This window comes from Mauremys reevesii, linkage group 9, assembly GCF_016161935.1.
Source record: "Mauremys reevesii isolate NIE-2019 linkage group 9, ASM1616193v1, whole genome shotgun sequence".
Taxonomy (NCBI): domain Eukaryota; kingdom Metazoa; phylum Chordata; order Testudines; family Geoemydidae; genus Mauremys; species Mauremys reevesii.
This window is the reverse complement of record NC_052631.1, coordinates 12,675,683-12,693,846: the sequence shown is the minus strand read 5'-3', so window position 1 is coordinate 12,693,846 and position 18,164 is coordinate 12,675,683. Positions and strand designations below refer to the sequence as shown.

Here is an 18,164-nt window from a genome sequence, read left to right as displayed (position 1 = left end):
CTTATTATCATATGTGTATATCTTCTGAACACTAAACATAATTGATCACCTCAAATATCAAATTGCTAGCTAGCTTAAAATGAAATCAGTGTGGATCTTCTACTTCTAGGTAGAAGACTCAGCTTTATTGGGAAATATAATTATGAAGACAACCATCCTTCCAGAAACAGTTATAAAACTAGGCTCTTGGTGTCTGTTTCAGCGGCTTGGAATGAGTCCTTTAGATCAGTAAGATGAACTCTACTAATCAGCACAAACTTTAAAACAATGTGCAGTCCTTTGAATCTTGAAACGAAATCCAATAAGCATCTGATGAAGGAAATCATTTGGAGTCCTAAGAGGTTTCTCTTCCCTTTTCCACAGAGTCCAAGCTTTCTCTTTGAAGCTCTCTTTCCTGCACATAACACAGTAACTGAAGAGCTGGATCCCTTGTTCAACCTGCATGAGACCATTGCTAAGGTAAGGGAAATTGAGACGCCTTACCTGAGTCACAAATGCTTTATTTCATGTTGGCAAATTGTGCTTGTTAGTCAGACAAGCTGTTTTCAAAGATGAAATGTCTCCTTCCTAGGGGTCTGTTTATTTCATAGCTAAAAGTAACATGTCTTTCAGTCAAATTAGTATTGTTATGTGCACTACTGGGGATACTGATGAGATTGCATGAACCAAGAAAACTTGTAAACCTATATAAGCTGTATTTTATGTAACTTTCTTTCTCATGGTCAGTGACACATTGCACAGTTGAATTGGTACCAATGGTGCAGTAGATTGACTCCAAATGGATGGCAGAGTGTTGCACTTCCATCACCATGCTTTTTGTGGGAAATCTACTACAAGTGAATGGCTAAGTTATGGGTTTGGAGACCACAGGAATTCTTCCTGGATCCTTCTGAAGGGTGGCACTGAATCAGTGCACCTTCCAGATAAGGTGGCCAACTCATTTTCTGAGCTACACTGGCTGGCGCCAGCCTCCCCAGTAGAGAAGAGGTTATTGGAGGTTGTATGACTTTTTGGTTTTGGACAGCCCCTCGCTTGGGTTCTGCCAGTGGAAGAGATATAGTATTATTGTATTGTCTGCTAGCTTCTGATGAATGGCCAACCTGACAAGACAAAGGTCAAATGCTTATCTAAAATATCTGAATGTTTTCTGGCTCGTCTCTCAGCCTTCTAATATGACCTGAGTATCCCTTCAAACAACCTGCTAATATATCCTAGCAACCTCTCCCTGATCCTCCAAGATGCTCTCATTTCCTCTTTCCTCCTCACATCCTTCCTGTGACGGGGTGTCTACCCCCATACAAAACCTGAACAGGTGAAATAGGCCAATTAACCTTACATGCTTCATCTGCAGGAGAGCCAAGGACTGATAAGGCCTAATGACTGATGAAGCCTAGCTGGGGGAGGAGCTGGAATAGGCTTATAAAGAGAGAAAGTTGGTGGTAGGAAAAGGGCCGCAGGGAGGAGCTGGGCCTAGGGTCCCTCCACTGGAGCCTGGAATAGTAGCCAGGCCTAAATTCCTCAGAGAAAGTGTCAGTCTTGAATGGGAAGAATGCCTGGAATGGCACCCAGACAGCTGATCAGGTGAGATGTTTTTACCCTTGAAGGGGAAAACTGTATAATGACCTGGCTAGAGGGACACACCATTAAGAGGAAGCACTGCAACTATGAGCGAGCTAATCCCCAGCCGCAGCCACTAGTAGACCCCACCCCTCTCCCGCTGTGAATAATCCCTGCTACAGCTCCAATAAGCCCTGGCTCTAACAAGATGTAAGACTACAAACAAATTGAACTTAATGCAATCAGATGCTTTTTCTTAAGTTATAAGAGTGTAAGAACAGGATGTCTTATAAGCTACAAATACATGGGCCTTGTGAACTGAATTCTTTGCACATTTGGAGTTATTTCATTTAGAAAAGCAGCTGCTGTGGACACACGTCTAACGAAAAAAATCCTGAGGATTATCAGGGTGCAGATTTTAGCATGCAGGCGTAGCTTCAGACAAGACAGATAGTAACTCCTCTGGATTTAAAAAAAAATAGACATGGTCTTTTGAACCTCAGGCTGCAAGAGGCTGGGAGCACAGAAAATTAAGGAGCAGAGGGGATGGGGGAGTCCCCTCTGGTCCTTCCTGGCAGGAAACATGGTTGTTATGACAGGGTCCTTCATGCCAAAGCAACTTAAAAGGAGATCATAAGAACCCCATCCTTGAACCTGGAGGCTGGAGGAGGTGTGAATCATTTAATGAATCATAGTTTCATGATGAACCATGACCATGATGAATAATCTGCCTTTGAATAGTCCCTCGATACCTGTTGATTAGTCTAGAAAAAACATGCTTTAATAAAGTAATGAGAGAGTTGCCTCTTAATATTTTGGAATATCACACATGATTTTATAGTAGTTTCACAACTTCTCATCGCAAGTCTCTTGGGATAAAACTGTGTAGAATGCAGTACAGTAACTACTCGCCTGACCCTGATTTCCATGCTATGGGTTACAACGTGACAGATCATTTTTTATATTATTAGTGGTACCTGCTCTTAATTCTTTCAAAGTACAGGTATGTACTTGGAGAAATTTAGATAAAGGGGTAACGTATAAAAGAAAGTGGCTTAAATTATTCTGGCCATATGTGGTAGCATAAATGTACTGCAAAACATTTTGACTCAACTGCCATTTTACTGTGTACGTTCAGTGATGTCCATGCTTAGAATGTACAATATGGATATGGGCATGTTTTTATATACAATATATGTGTAGTGAAATAGCCAGAATAAAGTATATGGTTATATCAGAAGTCTGAATGTCAGGAGTTGGACTCCAGAGGAGATGATACAGAGCAGATACTACAGTGTGGATTGCCTACCAAGTACTTAATATTTTATTTATTCACATGAACTCACTGTCAAATGCAAAAAATTAATATCAGATAGTCAAAGTTCTATAAGAAAACAAGTCCTAAGAGTCTTGAAGAGCAGCAGTGTAGATGATGATGATGAATGCTTGCAGTTTGCTGTAGCACTAACAGACTGTATAACTTTGAAAGTTTGAGTGTTGCAGTGCTGACAACTCCTGTGATTTTATAGCATGTCTCACTTTATTTGTTGTTTTTTCTTAAGGCTCCAACTCCTGGATTTGTGAGAATCTCAGCTTTCATTAGCCCTCCTGGTTGCAGAGAAAAGCTGGAAAACATGACCTGAGCACAGCTTAGTCTCTAAAATCCAGAGGGCAAAGAGAGCTTAAAATTTATTGGCTTAAAAATCATAATTTCTTTTTTAATAGTCTTGTGATTTTTTTGAGGGCCTGATTCATGATTTTTGAATGCTGGGGGCTGGGAATACTGTTGATTTCAGAGTCACACATCGTCTTTTCTCATGTGCCTTTGCGCTAGAACATCACTAGTCAGTGGGACGGTTAAAGAGATCAGGGTAGAGCACAGTCAGCTTGTATTCCGAGGACACCACTCGCCTGAGTGTGCTCCGACTGTGGGTATGTCTACACAGTATCTTGAAGGTATAATTTCCAGCTTGAGGAGACATACCTGTTCTACCTCTCATCAAGCTAGTGTGCTAAAAATAGAATTGTAGCTATTGTGGCTGGAGGGACTAGCCACTCAAGTACGTACTTAGCGTCTTGGACAGGATTGTACTCAGGTGGCTAGCTCATCCTGCTGCTCATGCCACGGTGCTAATGCTTCTATTTGTAGTGCATGGTCTCAATCAGAACTAGTGCAGTTATGTCTCCTCAAGCTGGTGGTCACACCTCTAGCTCCAGGGGAGACGTATCCAGTAGGTTGGGTGCCTGCAATCTATTGAGAGTGCCAAAGCCTGTATATTTTCATGTAGCTTGTGTCTGTATAAAAATCAAAGGGTATGGGGTCAAATAATAGTGCTGATAGGTTCTCTGTTGTCTTAACCCTCCTCTCCTGATGGCACTACTGATCTGCAGTTGAAACCTTTGAGGACAGGAAGAGAATTCAGAAAATCATAAGTGTATCAGGCAGCAGAGGTGGGCCCAGATGTCTGCACCCCTATCCCTGTTTGACATGGATAACACTATTCATTCATATTGTTGTTCAGAAAATAGCAAACTGGAATTGCAGGGAGTTCTGGACTGGCTTTCGCACAAATATATCATGCTCACTGCGCACATCACTGAGGTCTTTAAATACAAATTTTAATTGACTTTGCTTGACAGAATCTATATGTTTGAGGCCAACTTCTGCAGTCCTGACTCAGGGAAGGATGGATTCAAAGGGAAGGATGGATGGGAAAAAGACAGGAAAGGAGGAGGGAGAAATTGAAGGGGAGTAGGGAATTTTTTATTTTTTTATTTTAAATTGGGATTTCAGGAGAGAACACAACACAGACAAAGGCATAAGGGGAAAGAAGTGAGATGGAATGACAGAGAGAACAGTTTCTGGACATAGAAAAATAAAACTGAGGGAAATCGAGGAAGAAAAAGAGAATTCAGAAACAAACAAGAGTGAGAAGAAAAATGCAAACACAAGGGAGATATAGTAAGATATTTTTTTTGTAATTATTACACAGCAGAAAGCTTAATTCTGCAATAAATAGCCTAGTAGAATAGTTTAAAAAAGGATGGGTTTGAATCATTGCACACATTGAAGTTCATCCAGGGCAACAGCATTCAAGAATCAGTCCTACTTCTTCTCTTGCCTTCATGGTCAGGCTTTTAAAAACATTTTCTTGATGTTCTCAGTCCTCTTTGGTATCAAAAGCTACCTGGCAAAACAGAGTCAGTTTTTAGGTTCTATACCGCTACACTCTGTTTTGCTGTGTCTTTGTACAGTTTCTGAAGTTACTTAGCTAGCTATTAATTATAGTGAGAGAAAAGGGAAAAAAGAGAGAACGGTTGAAAAGGAATAATTGTATGATCTGTTCAGCTGTTAGAACTCATGGGTTTCACATTACTAGTAGGGAACAAAATCTGACAGTGTATATATACATCTGCATGTTCCCAATTCTAAAAATATTTTCTGTATACTGTATGCGTATTGATTTTTCAATGTGATCCCCCTGAGGGGGAAAAGGCTCGATAAAGTTTTATTTCTTTTAAAAAGAAAAAAACACATTTCAGTTCACCCTTAATGGAAATGTCTGATCTAGTAAAAGAAAGGAAATTTCAGCTACATGGTGATATAGATCATTTAAATTGTGCCTATTCTACCCATTCTATTTTTGATCATTTATCCATGGTCACTATATGAATAGTAGTAGAAGTCAGCCTATTGTACTTCACTCTTATGAATGATAAATAAGACTTGGTTCTTTTGTTTTTTGGTTTTTTCCCCCTCTTTTTTTTCTTTTTGTCCTGTCTTAAAGCAAACCATTAGAATATTTTCGAGTTTACTAGTTATTGTATGCCTACTGGTTTTTCTTGGAATACTGCAGCCTGAAAATAAAGATCTGCATTGTTATTCTAGTGAAAGTAAAACAGAGGTGGTGGATAGGAATACAGAAACGTATCTCTTAAGATCTTGTAACTTTGAAAATAAAGTTCTGTAGCCTTTTATGAGTTAAACAGAGAGAGACAAAATATCCTTATTTTATTTGGTATTATGATTTTCAAAGCCAAGTTGTATTAATGATGTCAATAGAATTATTGATGCGATCCTCTAGACACATAGGAAACCTTGGGTGTACCTTGGCAGGTTGAATGATCAGGCTTTTGTCAGAGTCTCTTAAGTGGAAATATCATTTAGATTTAAGAAGTAAAGAAAGATAGTTAATTAAATAAATTTATAAGCATATAAGTATCTGAAAGGATACTTTACATTTTCCGTGTGGTACTCTGAAGCTATGTGGTCAAATTATGCCTTATTAAAAAACACTCCAGGTTCTCTATTTTTATATCAAATTATTGTCATTCCATGCAGAATATCTCCATGGAGAGATGCACTATATGTTTTCTGACATATTAAATAAGTGGAAAAAAATATTCTAGTGCATATACCTGTAAAATGTGGAGAGTGAATGTTGTTTCTAATAAAGAATCAAACTCCCATAAACTGGATCTAGGTTTTTAAAGCACCCCTCTTTCCCATGAGGGAAATTTCAGACATGTCTTGCCTTTCTTCATTCACAAATGTATAGTTAAATTCAAACAAAGGTTTCATTTGCTGAAATTGGAGTTTATACTGACTACATGTTTTCCATCATAAAGAGGTTTATTTTATTGTTTTTCATTATATTACTTGAAATATTATAGCTTCTGCAGTTAGTTGCTTTTATTACTTATAAGCACATTGTTCCTTAAAATGAGGCTTTCAACAATTGATTCCTTTTTTAAACTGAAGCTAATCATTACATTGTCCTTTCTCCAAATAATGTAGCATGTTAAAGGAATTTTGTCTTTTCAAAATTAAGGGAGTAAATGGCTAGCATTTCACCAAATATACTGTACTGATAGGCACACTGGTTATGATTTAAAAATGGACATATTCCTACTGCATGTGAGTCCTGCTTTCCTGAATTGTATTGACTAGAGCTGACCCTAGAAGTTCTGGCACAAGGCAATTCAAATTTGATTTGAGATCCCTTATATTGCCGTCAGAATTCAAAGCAGCATGCAGTTTGGTCTATGGATAGTGTTGGTTATCATATTTAATCTGACTCTGCTTCCTGCATATTCATAAAATGATGAGAAGAAATTGTCTTGCACACTAAAATCATGAACCTGAATAATGCATAGAGAATACCAATTAATGGGTCTACTCCCACTTACCCCTGTATAACTAATATAATTATTATAATACTGGGCCAGTTCTTCAGTGGGTGTAACGGATTTACCCTACCTGAGAATCTAGCACCTAGTGTCTGATTTTTGGTAACTGTGAATAGATACTTACAAAGTGCTTTGAATTCTGTGAGTTTTATGGTACGTTATGTCTACACTGAAATAAAACACCCGCAGCATGGCCATGGCTGACCTAGGGCAACTGACTTGGGCTGCACGGCTAAAAATTGCAGTGTGGATCTTTGGGCTGGAGCCTGGGCTCTGAAACTCTGTGATGGGGGAGAGTCTGAAACCTGACTTCCATTCTTGAAGCTGTTCTGTCCCCAGCTTAAATACAGAGGACAGAATCCTGCTGATTTATGACATGAAATCAAACAACCAAATGGAAAAGGCAGTATCAGTGTACTTGCCGAAATTGCATGTATTACTTAAAAATGGATACATCCCTTCCAGCTTCTCCAGCTGTGGTACCATCCCATCTTCAAATGGGAGTTTTTCTTAAATGCTATGCACTTTACACTCAGAAAATAATACATCATGTATGTTTTAAATGCATTGCCCAATTAATAGACTGCCCTTATGAATGTAACAGTGAAAGTGACGCCCTCATTAGCAATAAACCATCTGCATATCCGCCACCTGTCTTTTCAGTCAACCTGTCTTTTCTACAAATCTCTGAGTGAAGAAACAAAGTTTTTACAAGTTGTGCTCTAAACAGCTGATTTTAGACTGTAAATACTATATATATGAATATTGTACCACTGCTGTCTAGGGGATGTAAAAATAAATATCAGGTATTTGATTCAGGTATTTGCTGAGCTAGCAAAATTATGCTCCTTATCTCAAGAGGTAGAGACACCTGTGGTGGTGATGGCTTGTTTTGTATTTTTGGAGCTGTAGGTTATGAATCTGTTCCCAATGTTTTACGTGTGTGGTAATATTATGATTAAGTCTGAATGTAGGTAGACTCAGAGAATTGTGGGCTACCCCAGGACTTTATCCATGATGCTCTGTGACACTTGGTCCATGCTAAGGCCTAAAAAGCAGGCAATAGTATATTGTAATCATGTGTGTAATGCTCCAAATCCTGGCATTTCCTAATTTGAATAGTGTCCATCAGCTGCTAGTGCAAATTAATATTTTAACAGTAATCTATGCCTGTATACATAATCTTCAATTTTCCTTGAGCAAATTGTAATGCCCAAAGAAAAATCTCCCTAGAAAGCATCAAAGTCTGAGTGCCATGCCATTAGAACATTGCCCTTTCTCAGCTGCTTATGTGAGAAAAAATGCATTTTAAATTACAATCATGACTCTTTTAGTGACCAGCTTGGGCTTGATTTGAATGATGCTATGTCCCTTGGAAGATCTACCCATAATTGGATTTTGAGGACACTGTTAGTATATATGCATTGAAGCCAGAGTAGCTTTATCATATCAAATTGAGATTTAGAAGCCGAGAAAATGTTAAAATCACAGCATTAAGAAATTCATATGTTGGATAGTGATTATTACTTTATTAAATCAGGATGTATTTATTCTGATCCAGCTGTGAAGATGCTGTACAATTGAAAGATATGCACAAAGTAAATGTTAAAACAGTATTATCAAATGCCAAGCTGCATGTAAATTAGATATGGGTGGCTTGTGAAATACTTGGCTCATCATGGCTGCTGTCCACACAGAGAGCTAAAATGGTTGTGGGTAAACCAGGTCACCAAACCTGTTTGTTTCCAGAATAAGTGTGGCTTGTCGACTGGCTTCTAGGTAGCCTGCTGACACTGTGGTCTGAGCCTAGTTCTTAGCGCTGTTCACAGCACAGGACCACTACCACATTTGGCATTTCAGTGTCAGTCTAAAAAAAGAGGCCACAGATCAAACAGATCACGGAGACTGAGACCGTCTTTCACCCATAGCAGCAGATGCACACTGGCAAGATCAGTGTGGGAGAAACTTCAACTGCAACTGCCTACATTGCACTTGTTCTGTGCATAAAATCCTTGATCCTGTGCCCAGTGGAGTCACTGAGAAAGTGCCCATTGGCTGCATTCTCAAAGAGAGGTACCGTGGAACCTTAATGAAATCTAATGTGTGAATTATCTGGTACTAGAATCTATGAAAAGTTTAAAACATAAATACCTGGGGTTATGTTTAAGAGTAAAGGATTAGCTAATTAGGGTTAATTGTCAGCCTATGGTGGCTGATTAGCATAACTAATCTAACCCAATGAATACCCTCAAGGTAAAGGTATTCCTGGATTCACCAGGTGAAATTAATGGTGAATGAATGTCTAATTAAGAGGCAAACAGTGTATAATCAGAGCATGCAGGTGCTCTGATGGCTCGGAATAGCTGTCAGATCAGCATATGTTAGAGCCTGGCAGTTTGAAGGCAAATATGGGGTTGTTTGCTGGAAGGCCTGGGATGGGTTAAAAGATTTTGTACAATGGGAGAAATATATGGACTGCCTGATGGTAGAAAAAGTGGTGTTATAATGGCATAGTAGCCAACGTGTAAACAAGCATTGGCCCGTCTTCATTATTGGAGCAAGTTGCAGAACAACAGTTAGTGATCTGTCAGCTGGAGCCTCGAGGCACCGTTACAGCTGGCCATGGAATGTACCTAACCATAGGACTAGGCAATATGTGAATTAGTGCAAACAACTTGAACCTGAATCTCTTTGCACACTGGGGTAAGTCTGGTGATATTCCATTAACATTAACGGTATATTAACTTGTTTCAGTAAGACTCATCGATACAATTCCGCAGCTGTCTCACAGAGTTTCATATCAACTAGTTGTGATTATGTGAGTTAACAATACTGGCTTTAAAATATTTTTGTGTAACTTTTAATAGGCAACATGCGTTGCTTAGGAACTGCACATTGCTGAGAGCTTTAATAGCAGTGCTTGAGAGAATGCCAATGGGGCCGGCACTTGGATTCTCGGCAATGAAACCTTTGCGTTGATTCTACTTTGGCAGAGACCAAACTGACAAAAGGCGTGCTAGAAATGTCATAATTGGCTCTCTGATGAGTTCTGGCTTCTAGCCAGACCACTAGCTGACCACTAGCTCTTGAGAAAGTTATCAGTGATGCTGATTACACTAAATTTCAATGAGGGAGTTGTATAATCTATAATCTTTATGCCTTTATACCTTAATAACTGGCGTGTTTCAAATGTCCCTCAGTAAATACTTCCCCCCCCTTCTGTTTCTGGGAGAAATACCCTTTATTTCTTCTTGAGTTAAAATATCTCAGTCCCATTCAGGTTATAGACATACAAAAGATATATTACACTCCAACTCCTTCTCTTTAGGTGAACACTTTTCTTGAAATTGAACTGAATGACTGCAAAACTGTGGGGTAAATGAAGTTTACTCTTGACCCAGAGACCAGGTGTAGCACAAGAATTGGCAATGCACAAAGTGCCCACAAATGCATTTCAGTTCTTCTTTCCTTTTGAGGCCGAAGGAGGCATTTAAGTATCCATGACTATTGAATCACTGGCTTCTCTGCTGAGAGTGAGAGCAAGGGAGCTAAACTTTATAGGAAGCTGTACCAGGAACACAGCGGTATCACTATCTCTGACATTTCCTTTTTAAATAATCCATTTAGATCACAAACATCTTATTTGTTACATACTTCTTGGTAGTCCATCGATCCGATGATGACAAATCTGTGCAGATCATCTGTTGTTGTTCTCAGTCCCTCTAATGACTGTACAAGCCAATTCTAGAGGTGCACATTTTGCTGCAGAGGGTGCATGGGAAGTTCGCGGTCAGTGGGTTGTGCACTGCTGGTGCTCTGTGACGTCGTTCGCGTGCCTCTTGTAGACGCCGGCAGCGGTCTTCCTCAAAAGCGATGCAGGTATTTCTGACTGTTGCACGACACTGTGTTCTGTCGCTGGCGGCGTCCTCAAGGTCCCTAGGTTTGATACTGCTGTACTGCAGATTGGCTTTGATGGTGTCTTTGTAACGTTTCCGTGGACGACCTATATGCTGGATGCCATGGGAGAGCTCACCATACAGAAGCTGGCGGGGGATTCTGTTGGCATCCATGCGGCTGAAATGACCGGTCCAACGTAGCTGTGACTTCATGATCATCATTTCGATGCTTGTCATCTGGGCTCTCTTGAGGACCTCGAGATTGGACACTTTGTCTTGCCAGCGGATCTTCATGATGTTGCGGAGGCAGCGCATGTGGAATGCTTCAAGCTGCTTGATGTGACACCTATATAATGTCCATGTTTCGCACCCATACAAAAGAGATGAGAGAACAACAGCTCTGTACATAAGCAGTTTTGTTGACATCCGGATGTTGTGGTGGTTTAAAACTTTGACATGCAGACAGCCAAGTGCCTGGCTTGCTTTGGATATTCGTGCGTTGATCTCATTATTCAGTGATCCATCACTGGATATGACACTACCCAGGTATTTAAAGTTCTCCACTACTTTAAGCTGAGTGCCATCAATAGAGATACTTGGGACAGAAGCATTTGATCCAGGTGCAGGTTGATGAAGAACTTCTGTCTTTCCGAGGCTTATAGTTAGTCCGAAGAGTTGCGAGGCCTCAGCAAACTTGTTGACAATGTGCTGAAGATCATTTTCAGTGTGAGCCATGAGGGCACAGTTGTCGGCAAAGAGTGCCTCTGGAAGGAGTTTCTACACTGTCTTAGTCTTTGCATTCAGGCGACGGAGGTCAAAAAGTGAACCATCGTGCCGGTATTTCAAGTATATACCTCGGTCCAGATCTTTCATTGCATGGTTAAGGACGCATGCAAAGAACAGGTTAAATAGGACAGTAGCGAGAACACATCATTGTTTCATGCCATTGGTGATGTTGAAGGGGGCTGATGTGGCTCCATCAGACAATACTTCGCCTGTCATGCTGTCATGAAAAAGGCGTATAATCTGGACAAATTTTCTTGGGCAGCCAAGTCGTGTTAGAATGGTCCAAAGGGCTTCCCTGTTGACGGTATCAAACGCCTTTGTCAGATCTATGAAGACAGCATACAGGTGCATATTCTGTTCAATGCACTTCTCTTGTATTTGTCTGACAGCAAACACCATGTCGACTGTGCTCCGGCCAGGTCGGAAACCACATTGACTTTCAGGTAGATTTGCCTCGGAAATACTGGCTATTAGGCGGTTCAAGATGATGCGGGCGATGATCTTCCCACCAATGGAGAGGACGGATATGCCTCTATAGTTTCCACATTCTGCTTTGCTGCCTTTGTTCTTGAAAAGAGAGACAACAGTAGTGGAGGTCCTGTGGTATGTTTTCCTCCTCCCAGATGCTGATGATCATGCTGTGGAACACTGCTAGTGCTGCTGGACCTGCTGCTTTGTATCTCTCTGCTGGTATCCCATCTTTTCCAGGAGCTTTTCCTGAACTCATCTGGCTAACAACTTTCTTAATCTCATCTATAGTGGGCGGAAAGTCAAGATCTGTCAGAGCAGGTTGTTGTGGAATTTCATTGAGGATATTATTATTCACAGTTGATGGTCTATTGAGAAGGTTGCTAAAGTGTTCTTGCCATCTTTTGTTGATGCCTTCGTTATCTTTAATCAGCGTTGTGTTGTCTGATGAGAGCAATGGGGTGGTCCTTGGTTTAGAAGGTCCATAGACAGTCTTAATAGCACTGAAGAACATCTTTGAGTTGTGAGTCTCAGCATAGTGCTCAATTTCGTTGGCTTTGCTCTCCCACCAGTTGTCTTGTATCTGACGGAGGTCTTTCTGTGTTTTGCTCTGAAGGTACTTGAAATGGTCTCAGAGACTGAGGAGGGGTCATTCTGCCATTCGATAAAGGCTTTTCTCTTTACTTCCAGTGCTGAGCATATTTCTTCTTGGTTCTCATCAAACCAATCCTGATGTGTTCTTTTCTTTGGTCCAAGAGATGTTATTGCTGTGTCAGTCACTATCTGCTTGAACTGGTCCCACTTTTCGGTTACAGTACCGATCAATTGTCCGTGGGATGTCAGTTTGTCATCAAGACTCCTCTGGAAATTGTTGAAACACTGAGCATCCTTCAGTTTGGCTATGTTGAAAGCAGGTTGCACATGCTTAGGGCGTTTGTGCCAAGAGAGAGCGATGTGAAGTTGAAGAGACATCCTGACTAATCTGTGATCTGTCCAGCACTCTGCGCCTTGCATTATTCTGGTGATCAGTACGTCTCGGATGTCTCGCCTTCTGACAATGGCATAATCTATCAGATGCCACTGTTTGGACCTAGGGTGCATCCACGTCGTTTTGTATTTGTCCGCTTGTCGGAACAGAGTGTTGGTAATGGTCAGGTCATTTTCAGAACAAAGGCTCAAAAGGAGTAGTCCATTGCTGTTCATTTTGCCTACACCATGTGGCCCGGCTACTCCTTTCCAGTTCTCGCTGTCAGCCCCGACTCGGGCATTGAAATATCCAAGTAGAAGTAGTTTGTCTGTTACAGGTGTGGTCTTGATCAGTCTGTCGAGATCTTCATAGTATTGTTCCTTTGAGTTGTCAGAGCATGTTAGAGTGGGTGCGTATGCACTGATGATGGTGGCATGACATTTGGCATTTAGTGGGAAGCGTAGTTTCAGCAATCTTTCATTGATACCCACTGGAAGGTCTGGGAGTTGATGCATCAATGAGGTTTTTATTGCCAGACCAACTCCATGTATTCTTTCCTCTGTCTCAGTCTTACCCTTCCAGAAGAAGGTGTAACCACTTCCTGGTTCGCTCAAGGAATCTTCCCCAGGCAATCTTGTTTCACTTAATGCTGCTATATTGATGTTGTAGTGGGCTAGTTCTTGAGCAATGAGAGCTGTCCTCCTCTCAGGTCTTATAACAGCTTCTCGATCCATGAGGGTACGAACATTCCATACACCAATGGTAAGTTTCCTCAAATTTTTCTTTTGGTTTCGGCCGCAGGTTGGGTTAAACTGCCAGCCACAGCTTGCTGGCCAGTTGTTGTAGGGCAGGCAATTTTTAGGCCACCTTTTCTAGGCCCCTCCCTTACTAGGGTGAGCAGTGCTGTCCTGAAGAGGGCTGCTCAGACGCCTGGGATGCTGCCGGGCAACTCTGCTGCCCCAGGTACAGAGCTGGACGACCACCTATCCACAGGCCGCCTGCGTGCAGGATTGGGACTACGACTCCCAGTGGTAACCTCCACCTGTCGCTTTGCCCCTCCCCCATCGCCGCAGGACTTGGGTGGTATGATGATGATGTTTGATGATTTGCACAGGACCTGTGAGTGAAAGCTTTTTAAGTGGTAGAGCCGTTGCACGGGAGCAATCCCACTCTCTCGACCTTAGAAGCCAGACACCAATGGTACAAAAAATCGTCACGACTGGTAACTTCTTTGGTTGCAGTGGATGGCCTTGATGTCTTACATACTATATAAATATTAAATGTTTGTGTATGTACCAATTCCTGTTTTCTCTACACTTTAGGGTATCTTTGTATTTTTCATTCTATATTACAAAAACAAACATAACTAACTATATGAAAATATATAACTTATAAGGCCTGGTCTACACTGGGGGGGATTGATCTAAGTTATGCAACTTCAGCTACTTAGATCTTTGTGAAGACACTGTGGTGAGATGACCGCTGCTGCTCCCCTGTCGACTCTGCCTGCACCTCTTGCAGCTGTGGAGTACAGAGTTGATGGGAGAGCATTTGGGGGTTGATTTATTGCGTCTAGACTAGATGCAATAAATCGACCCCCGCTTAGCATATTTTTACATATTGAATCGATGCACGATCAAATACTAAAGCATGTATGAACTAATATGAAAATGGCAAACCTTCCGCAATGACTAAGGTCAGGAATGCATGTTTTGAAATATGAAAATCATGGAATCCCTGTATCCTAGGATACCTTTTACAAATTTAGCCTTAGTGACCATGATTTCTGACTGCTTCTGCATGTGTTTGTACATTTTGCTTTGAGTGGTGCACACCATTTCATCCCCCTTCATTCAAATCCTGTGATGTATGATGAAAACCATAACATGGAGTTTACTGGTCTTCCTTATGTTTTTCCATATGCATCGGCTACCCCCACTCAAGAGATGCCCTCCAATATCCTCCTATCACTGCTTGCACCATCTGACCCCAGCTGCACCTCTTCTATTAGTTTACAAGTGATCCCGTGTGGAAAGATATGTTTCTTTTCTTCCATACCTACAGATGTTAGATCCTATTTGTGAGTGGGCTGTAATATTTGAAGGACCATTTTTATAGTTGACACTTGAGATAATATAGATTGACATAAAATAAGCTCCCTATAGCATTTGCAAACAAGTTGTATGTACATTTTTGTTCCAGATGGGACATGAAAGCTATAATGAAAAACAGTATAACAGCCGTACTTTATATGAACTATACCACAGGTACATTATAATAGGCTATACTTACTTAAAGATCAAATGCTGTTTGGAAATAAGTAGAGCAGGAAGGAAAAGCACATCACAAACAAGAAATGTAGAAGTAAAAAGAAAGGGAAATATTCCCTTCTCCAGCTTGAATACTGGCAGTCACTGCAGAGCAAAAGTAACAGCTGCCACTGAAAAGGAGCATCAGTGTTGACGTGGTCCATGTACTGCTGAGAGCTGGGACTTGGGGGGAGAAGGCGCCCTGGAGCCTGCCACTGGCTGCAGCTGCAGCAACATCCTGTATATTTGTTTGTTTTTGTTTTTTTCTTAAACAGCTTTTTAAAATGGTCTTAAAACAATGTTTGCATTCACTGCTAAAATAGAGAGAGAAGAGGGGCCAGCAGGAAAAAGAAACAAATGGGTAACAGGTGCCATGGCATTTGTATTTAAATGAGGCACTAGCTGGTTATGTTACAACACAGACAGAAGATAAATTGAGCTAGAAAATAAGATGTTTCAATCTGTACTAAGTAGCAGCTGCCTTTAATGTTTTCTCAAACACTAAATAAAATAATCGAAAAATAGAATAGAATAGGACTTTTCAATGATTATATTGTATTATGACATGCCATATATACTGATACTACTGACATCATGAAATATTGTAAAACATTAATATACATTTTTGAAAACTGAAACAATTTTATTTTTTTGAAATTTTTTTCTACATTGTTTTCATTTCAGAAAAAAAATTGTGGGATTTTTTTTCAGAATTGATATACTTTAATGAAAAAGTTCAGGTTAGGTGAAATGGCTTTTTCCCCAAATCGTGTGAGTGTTTAGCTTGTAGGGAAGCAAAGGATTAGAGGAGGCCAAGTACGACTCTAGGCTGTTTGTGTTTTACTCCAACTACTAAATAAAAATATTTTTTGTTTGAAGAAGCCTGTTGGCCAATAATGCTGGTTGCAAGTTCCAGAACAGAAGACATGCAAGTGCCTGACACACAGCTGGTACTGCAGAAGGATAAGCGGTTGGTATACATAGGGTATGTACCAGTCTAAGGGTGGACGAATTGTGAGATGCCAACCAGAGACAGGTCAGAGCAGGAGGCCCAGACTTGAGATGGGCACACTTACTCCAGAAAGGTGTAGCTAGCCCCTTAGCTATTATAGGCATGTTCAACAGAGCAAGAGTGTGTAGCCTCAGAGATAATAAGAGATGATATTTAACTGGACAAGCAGGGCTTCTTACTGTAATTCTTTCTTCTTGTATTTGAAAGAACACCAACACCATGACATTTGTGTATATGTAGGAGAAAAACCACTGCTTTAATAATAAGTGCATGTGTACTTTGGATGAATATCTGTCTACAGTCTGAAAAAAAACCACTGGTGTTTCACTATAGGAGTTCCTTCATTTTATAATCTGGGTCTTGCAGCACTGCCATTAGACTATGCAGTGTTATGTCTCAATCATACTACATAATTTCATTCTCACCTTGCTGATTGTTATTCTGTATTTTCTTCCATTAATCTGTCATAGTAACTCCCTGAATGCAGTCAGACTTGCACAGAAACTTGCATTCCTGAGATTCAAAAGCACAACATATTCTGCAACTGTTCATTCAGGAAAAATAATGGGAGACTATATTGTTATTAAAGATAGCTGGAAGAAAAGGGAGAAAAAATCACATGTTGTGATTTGTTTAATCGGATTTTGAAATTTCAAAATTTAAAACGTCTACATATGAAATTTCATTACGTTTGAAACTGAAAATATTTCAATGCATCCTATAGTTGGTTGAAAACTGGTGGAGGCGGGAGGGAGGAGAGAATGTGCAAAAACATTGCCACGATTTATCCCAGGGTGGTTTTTATTTCCCCTCCGACTTTCTTTCTTTAACTGAGAACTGCTGTGACAGTTGTGATGTTGAAACTAAGAGAAAAAGATCAGGGAACAAAAACATTTATTTTCTTTAATTACTAGAAGCAACCGAAAGGTTGAATTAATACCGTGTAGGAGTGGAACAATACAACTCAAACACTGTTTCCAGCCACAGTCCTGGTTTAAAAACAAAGCAAATGGTTCATTACAGTCAACCAGCTGGACAGTTCTTCACCATTGTCCAAACTCCTGCTCCCTTTCAGTCAAGCCTCTTGACTTTTCTAGCACTCTCTTGTACTTCGGCAGGGGTGGTTTCTTCTTATTACCTGACCTCAGATTCTGCACTTCTCACTAAGAGCTTGTCTACACTGCCGTGCTGTTCAGACTACGGGGTTGTGAATATCAGTGTGTGCCAAAGTGCAGCGCTATAACTCCCCCACGTAAATGCTGCCAGTGTGAACTAAAAGGTTCCTACTTTGCATTAATGTAATCATTGTCAAACAGGATTACCTTAATGTGAACTAGGAAACTTTTAGTTTGCCTCTGCAGTGTCCACATGAGTGAATTACAGTGTAGCAATTTGGTGCATCCCGCTGTAGTGTAAACTATGGGAAGTGTAGACATAGCCTGAGTCTCAGTTTTAGTAGTGGAAACACTTTCCCAAGATGTTAATTCTATTTGCCAGACAATCTCGTCCTTAGTTAAGGCACCAGCCTTTCCCTTGATTTACGAGCCTCCCTTACACTGAGTCTATGCTGCCCATCACTAGTAGTTTACAGCTCAGTCTAGTGAAGCTCAGAATATGCGCTGTAGAATTCTGCTCTGCAGTGACAATCTGGATCAGCTGGTGCAAAGACAGAACTTGTTTTTCTGCAAAGATGCGTAGTCATGTTTCATTGGAATGGCCAAAGTTAGCACATATTCTCTCAAGTGTGCAGGTGAGGTGGTTTATTTTCCAACCCATCCTTCCTCCATGAAAAAGGGCATACTTCAGTTCAAGCAGTGGGTAAATAAGATGCTCTGTACAAAGCTCCATTCTGGAAATGTATACTTTGTTGCTGACAATTGCTATGGAATAATGACACCAAGAGGCAGACCTGGCAACGTGAACCAGCACTGAATCTTCACCTCATCTAGCATTCTGTCTGAACTGTGATGAACAGGGCA

At 40.6% G+C, this 18,164-nt stretch overlaps 1 protein-coding gene across 1 annotated transcript in view; it reads left to right on the top strand.

Annotated features, from left to right (window-relative positions):
• The window catches only part of NAALADL2 (N-acetylated alpha-linked acidic dipeptidase like 2), a 651,889-nt gene that overhangs the window by 520,622 nt on the left and 113,103 nt on the right, over positions 1 to 18,164 (top strand). Inside the window, exon 11 of the mRNA XM_039489638.1 lies at positions 364 to 459. Coding sequence (XP_039345572.1) covers positions 364 to 459 — 96 coding nt within the window. The remainder of the gene's footprint in view (positions 1 to 363; positions 460 to 18,164) is intronic.